Source organism: Pundamilia nyererei, unplaced genomic scaffold (assembly GCF_000239375.1).
Source record: "Pundamilia nyererei isolate P.nyererei 1_Seehausen unplaced genomic scaffold, PunNye1.0 scaffold00309, whole genome shotgun sequence".
NCBI lineage: Eukaryota > Metazoa > Chordata > Actinopteri > Cichliformes > Cichlidae > Pundamilia > Pundamilia nyererei.
Window position 1 is genome coordinate 1,698 of NW_005187710.1, and position 7,591 is coordinate 9,288.

At 38.8% G+C, this 7,591-nt stretch overlaps 1 protein-coding gene across 1 annotated transcript in view; it reads left to right on the top strand.

Annotated features, from left to right (window-relative positions):
• The window catches only part of LOC102199149 (major histocompatibility complex class I-related gene protein-like), a 6,282-nt gene extending 1,429 nt beyond the window's left edge, over positions 1-4,853 (top strand). Inside the window, 5 exon segments of the mRNA XM_013915474.1 lie at positions 301-669; positions 1,008-1,310; positions 2,263-2,367; positions 2,597-2,609; positions 4,495-4,853. Coding sequence (XP_013770928.1) covers positions 301-669; positions 1,008-1,310; positions 2,263-2,367; positions 2,597-2,607 — 788 coding nt within the window. The 3' untranslated portion in view covers positions 2,608-2,609; positions 4,495-4,853.
• Positions 4,854-7,591: the final 2,738 nt, after the last annotated feature.

Below are 7,591 nucleotides of genomic sequence, written 5' to 3' on the forward strand. Positions count from 1 at the left end.
GCGAAAGGAAATTAAGTGAGGAGCCGGCTCTCGCTCAATGGGAGTCGACTCTTCTGATTCACTACAAAGCACTCTCTAAGCACGGCTCTTAGGGCTGATGCTTTTGTGCACGACACATTATCGAACGTTGGTTTGTGTGTCATGGGTACACAATCACTATCTGAGACAGCAAGACAGAGACAGCAAGACCAAGACCACGTAAAAGTGGTCTCGAGGCATCCAACTCTATTACAGACACAAGCTAGCTTGTTAGCGCCCTTAATGGAAGCTTAACCAGCCAAATTTAAAAAGCTGATTATGTCTATTTATGTAGTTTTTATTGAAGCTCTTCAACCTAACTCCCTCATCTGTGGGAAAATATCAACTACTTCCTGCCCCTCTTGGTTTCAGGTGTTCACATTAATCAGATGATGTACGGCTGTGAATGGGAAGATGAAACGGCTGAAGTTAACGGCTATCATCAGTATGGCTATGATGGAGAAGATTTCCTATTATTTGACCTGAGGACAGAGACATGGATCGCTCCAGTAATGCAGGCTGTAATCACCAAACACGAGTGGAACAGTGACAGATCTCTTTCAGGCGATCTGAGGAACTATCACACCAAGCTTTGTCCTGAGTGGCTGAAGAAGTACGTGAACTATGGGAGGAGCTCTCTGATGAGGACAGGTAAAATCACATGACCTGATTTATTGTAATACTTTTAATTAACAGGCCACATCCTGATCTTCTCATACATTTATTACCACTTTATCACATTTACACTTTTCATTTTTCCCAATTTCTGTTTATTTGACTTGTCTAATCACCATCGCTGCAGCTTTTTACAACACTCACTTCACTCAGTTGTGTACTTCTTGTAATTCTCCCACTTTCTTAATTATTGTTTAAGTGGCATTTATATTAATTTGTGTGTCTAAAACATTCAAAATACATCAAATGGAAATGATAAACTCAGTATGAACTGTGATTTTTTATTTTTTTTATTATTTTTTTAAATTCCCTAGAGCTTCCATCAGTGTCTCTCCTCCAGAAGTCTTCCTCCTCTCCAGTCACCTGCCACGCTACAGGTTTCTATCCTGACAGAGCCGAGATGGTTTGGAGGAAAGATGGAGCGGAGCTTCATGAAGGTGTGGATCCTGGAGAGATCCTCACCAACCATGATGGGACCTTCCAGATGAGTGTTGATCTGGATCTTTCATCAGCCATACATGAGGACTGGAGCAGGTACATCTGTGTGTTTCAGCTCTTTGGTGTGAACGAGGACATCGTCACCAAACTGGACAAAGCAGCGATCAGGACCAATGAGGGTAAGATTGGAAAAAGAAGCGAGTAAAACTTTTATAAATACACCTTTATTTGATCTTATTTGGATTTTCCATTTGGCCCCATGTGAAAGGAGGAAACTGGAAGAAGCCCTTTTCACACATGCTTAAAACAAACCAGGTGTTTGATAGAGATTAGGGAGCAACAGGACTAATCACTCAGTACTTGATCTTAATAATGGACGATGTGGGAGTGAAAAAAAACAACAAAAAAACTTTCATTTTTGGGCTTTAGTACAAAGTTAAACTGCTGATTCAAAACTTTCAACAAAAATCTAAAACAGGCAACAAACTGGTAAATCTAAAATACACTCAGAGAAATCACACGAGGGAAAACAAACAGACACTAAAACAAAGACTGAAGGGAGAGGGGAGTGTTTATAAACACATGAGGTAATCAGAGAGTGGGAAACAGGAGGGTGACGAGACACAGCTGACAGAAAACTAAATGGATGAAACACTGAGTGAACTTAACGCAGGGACAGAAACAGAGACCCTTCAAGGACCAATAACAGTCTGTGACTACAACACTAACAACAACTAAAACACAAACAGGTCTGAAGGATCCACTAACACAGCACAGGTGAAAATAAAGATCAGACAAGTAAAGTAAGTCAGACAGGTAAAAACTAGAAACTTTAATTTTAATGTGGTTTTAGTGACCCTGATTTTTTTTTTCTGGTTTTATGTGATCTGTTTATAACATGGAAGAATCAAACCTGCTGTGATACTGTGTTCATTCACCTGTTGTTGATGACTGGCTCAGTGTAACTGCTAAACATCAAACTGTAATACAGTTTGGTTATTCACTAATCTACATTAAAACATTGTGTAGTTTAGTTCCTGTGGTGTTTTATAGATAAAGGACTGTTGTGGTCTTAATGAACGTTGGTCCAACAGTGAGATGAACTACAGAATGTAAATGTGTTGGTTTCAGGTTCTTCAGTCGTCCCTGCTGGTGTTGTTGTCCGGATTATGGGCATCCTGCTCCTCCTGACTGTCTGCTTCTCTGCAGTCTTTATCTGGAGGAGAAAATATAAAGGTGAGAAATATGAAACACATTTACCTCCAACATGTTGCCAACATTTGGATGTTTATGCTCTTATAATTTGATGTTTCATGTCTGTTACTTCTCATTTGATAAAGTTCATAATGTGTAAATATTTGATATTCAATCAAATGTTTCATACAAGTGGTGCAAACAGTGCCTTTATTCTTATGTGCTTTTGTATGTTTTGAATAAATAACTGTGTTACTGTCTGTGTTTTCAGAGCTGTACTGACAGTAAGTATTTAATTTATTATATATATATGTATATATTTTATTAGATTTTCTTAAAAATAATTTTATTTGGTTTTTATATTTCAGATTTAAATGTTTATTTAAAATGTTTGAGACTTAAGATGTCTAAAAGATTTCTCTGTGTGTGACTCAGTGCAGCTTTAGAAAGAAATTTATCGCTCAACCATCTCAGCTTTGCATGAAGTCAGCCTCTCCCATCTGTCATGACTCAAAGCTACATCCAGGACGAGATGCCAGTTTATCTGAGAAAGAGAGAGACAACCACACAAACTCGCACGTGCAGGGAAAACTTAGAATTAAAATGATTAATTAATTTATGGTAATTCAATTATTTTAGAATAAACATTTAACTTAACCTACAAAAGGGTCTTTCTGTGTGGCGCTTACATGTTCTCCCCGTGTTTGCGTGGGTTCTCCCCGGGTACTCCGGCTTCCTCCCTCCGTCCAAAGACATGCAGTTAGTGGGGACAGGTTAATTGGAAACACTAAATTGCCCATAGGCCTGAATGTGAGTGCGATTGGTTGTCTCTGTCTGTGTGTTAGCCCCGCAACAGACTGGTGACCTGTCCAGGGTGTACCCTGCCTCTCGCCTTAAGACAGCTGGGATAGGTTCCTGCACGCCCAACAACCCTGAAAAGGATCAGCAGAAACGAATGGATGGATGCATTACACCTGACATGCATCTTTTTATACTGTGGATGGAAACCTACACAGTTACAGTGAGAACCTGCAGGAACTTATGATCAGGAAGCTTCCTGCTGCATCCAAAATGGAGAAACTGAAAATAATACAAGACGTTATTTGGTTTTAATTTACAATGCAAGTCAGATTCAGTTTACATAAAGTGTTTGCACTGAAAACCTTTAGTTTTGGTGAGAGAGATCACTGCAGGAGCTCTCAGGCAAAGCTGAGCACACACACACACACACACACACACACACACACACACACACACACACACACATGTGCTTTTAAGAAATTAAAGAAAAATGATTTTGCTCACGATATGATTTACAGTGTAAATGATATCACAGAATATGATGAGCTTATGTTAAGGCGAACTGAAGAGGAGGAGAGGGACAGGTGCTGCTAGGGCGAGACTCTCGTGGAGTCTTTTAGTGCTGCAGGCAGGCAACATACTCAAACAGCGCACAACTTCAGGTTTTTTATTTCTATATGATAATTCTGCATTATTAAGCAATAAGAACAAGTAGTCTGATGTCCTGTAATCATTATGAAGCTATATTATTATATTATTATTACAATTACATAATACAATTATATATTGTATTATGAAATACAATGAAAAATTACGTTTTTGTACAGAGTATCGGTATCTGATCAGTATCGTCGTTACCACCCTGAATTTTACTTGGTATCTGATCGGAAAGCAAATCAGTGGTATCGCACATCACTACAGAAGTCCACAGGAGCTCTCCTATAAAATGAAAAAAGGGACATTTTAAAATTCTTTATCATTAAAAAACATCACTGAAACAGAAGCTAAATATAACACAAACATAACAGTTTGCCTCCAAAAAGTGTCTGTGAATCTGGTACCTGTTTAATTAAATAAACTTGCTTTTGGCTGTACACCCATTACTCTTGTGATGTGACTCAAGGACACTTGGAGTACAGTAAAAAACAAAACAAAAAACAAGCCTTATAAGTGCTGCTGCCACAGAGCTGCCCTTGCTTGCTTTCTCGCTGATCTAGAACTTTCTACGTGTGTAAGCGGGGGGGGGGCGGCGCATTGACTGGGCAGAAATCGAGGCAGGAAAATCAAAGCCTCCATGTTCCGTTTATAAATGGATGGAAGTAGAGCTAGCTAAACTGAGCTCACTAACATATCTTTACTGTATTACAGAGCACAACAACATCGCCTATACTGTGCAGTTTAAGCAAAGTCAAGCAATGCAGACACATTACACCACCCTACGTCACTTAGCTTCTATAATGGCTGCCAGAGCTGTACTGGGTGTTATCGAGCATTTTCCCGATGGGCTGGGATCTGGACACTGGATTACCATCAACCGTGACTCTCTCCTGTGTGCAGTTCCCTCGTTATCCCTCAGTGTGTTTAAGCCCCGTGTTTCTGTCTGTCACTGTTGCGTTGTACCATCATCCTACACTGTATGTTCGGTCCATAAACCTGCCTAATTTATTTGTGTCTTTAGTTTAGTTAGCTTTTTCCTTGTTCAGCAATAAAGCTGTTTTTTAAGTTTACGTTTTGTGTCCTGGAGTCTGAATATTGGATCCTTTTCCTGGCTTCCTGCACACAGCACATGACGAGGAATTTAAAAAATGTGGGATTTTATCACAGGACAAAAAGGGCCTGTATCCGTCTAGCAGTATACAAATTTATGAATCTGTCATGTATCAATAATCTTTATGGAGAGAATATGGAGAGATCAGATCAGTCACAGAACATTATATGGAAATGAATATTATAAAATATCTTGTAAAATACAAGATATACATCCCAAAGATCACAGATCTGGCAAAAGGTCTTTAAAGATTTGTCTGGAAACATTTTATATAATAAACGAAAATCTGCTTTAGCTCCAATGGCAAATTGGCAGGCCTTCATGTCAAAGTATGAAGGGTCAGACACAGATCTTTCAGTGGAGTGTTTTTTTGTTTGTTTGTTTTTTATCTCATCCTGCCTGGCAGCTTTTGCAATCAGAATAATGACCTGAACGGCGGTGCCAAACCCATTTTGCTTCTCCAAGGTCAGGTCTACAAACACTCTCTTGGCTCCTCTTGTTCATGTGTTTCTTTTATCTGTTTATTTATTCATTTCTCTTTGTGTTACTTCAGTTTTTACATTATATGTTGTATAGTGTGTCTAAGGCACGAGAGAAAAAAGGAAAGGGAGAAAAATCAAGAAAATATAATAAAAGGGTAGAGTACAAATAGAAAAGCACAATGCACTGCAAGCTGCTGCACCTGTAAAAAAAACAAAGATACAGCACCTGGAACAAAAAACACTGCAAATGCACAGATACACAAATCAATAACCTTCTTGTGGTGAGTGTGTGAGAGAGAATACCTGTGTCTTTGTCATAAAGGTACGTTAAAGACACCGGTTTAGCTCAGTGGGGATGAGCGACACTGTGTTTTATGGCTGAGAACGGCAGGTCGAGTCCGACCTGTTGCCCCTTGCCACGTCTCTCTCTCTCTCTCCCTGGCTTTTGTTTTTGTTTCAGTCTTAACTGTACCTTAAGGGCTGGAACCAGAAAAAGGCCCCAAAAAACAAATGTGCTTAATTAAATTAAAGTCTGGAAGCCACAATAAAACACATCTCGGCTACCTGCACGTCCATCACAGAGTAACAGAAGCAGCCGACCTCCCGAATATTAGACAAGATCAGGAAGAACCCAAGAACCGCCCGGCTTTGCTGGCTAGTCTAACAAAAGCAGAGTCTCCTTTCTCATAAGACTCAAAATGACGTTAATCAGTTAGATTTGTAAGAAACATTTACTGGGTATAAGATGTTTATTTTTGGCTAGTGAACTAAATTAGGAGTTTCAAAGTATTTTAGTAGCTTTTCTACTTTTATCAAATGCTTTTGAGAAGTTTAACTAGCGAGTGCTATGGCAGTAATGTTAAGATAAAGTTAAGTAATAGGTGTTATTGAAAATGCACTGACTCCGTTTCTGGAACCAAAACTTGGTATGAAAAAGCTAATGGCAAACTAGGAGACTTCTGACTGGATAAGTGGAAGAAGATTGATGGTGGATAATGATTTCTAAAATAGAAACTGACCTGTAACACGTCCCCATTTGCTATTTTATGCCAACAGGAGCTGTTACTGCTGTCAGAATAGCTCATCATTGTAAATGATAAAGCTGATCATGTTGACCTCAACCAGAACCAACCAACAAAAATATGTCAGGATCAATGAACTAAGCCTGGATGAATTCTTGAATTCAGATAAGCCATCCAAGAAAATTTGAAATTAATTGTGTAATTAAGTGGACAATGTCACTTTCTAGAAACCACTTTCTAACATGTATGCAGGTACACAGGGGTTATGTTTTTATGTAAAAACCATGTCAGCTTTGATAATTGACTTTTCATATCCTTATAAAGGAATAAGGAAAGGACCACAGAGAGTAGCCTGCTGATCTCTGCAAGTGACTGTAAGAAACATGAGCAATCTGACAGCTCCCCAAAAATGAAGCTAAAACATCTCCAAAACGTCCAGGTCATAAGCTCTGATTCCTCCATGTTAGCCAATCTATCTGGGATCAAACCAGGGGCAGATCTTCAGAGTGGGGGCTGCCCATCTGCTGTAGAGCCTCTTCAGTAAACCCGAGAAAAAAACAGAGGCCCCGCCGCACTTTAGTAAATTAAATGTGTTAGTAAGCTGTAACTGACATCATTAGCTAAGACGAGCTGTTGAGGAAAGCCATGCTCATTAACTGGTCAATGCATATGAATGAATTTACCCTGACTAGAGAAATCACTGTGAGCTTGAAAGTTAATTAAAATCAGCTGGAATGTAAATGTGTTCTGAGCTTCTGTTGTTTAAATGTGCTATAAACTATAAAGAATACATTTTTCATAGTACATGTTTGAGACATATTTTTTCATTTAAAACAATGATAACATTAATAAATATAATTAACATTTATACTATAAGGGTAGAAACAAAGCATGGATATATTTGCATTAGTATTGATCTAATACTGATATCGATCCAAATGTTGATACTATTGACATTTGGATCGACCGGTCCACCTCTAGTGCAAACAGCAGCATGTTTCAGTGCGTCTCCACATCAGTGAGGACAGTAACACCAAATCAAACGACCGTGCACTTCATTAATCCCTCATTAATGGCACATTTAACAGTTTTAGCTGAAGATGAATTTCTGAGGTTTCAAATCTCCCATTTTTAAGTAAGATCATTGAAAAAGCAGTTTCTCAACAGCTCAGTTACTTCTTAAAACAGAATAA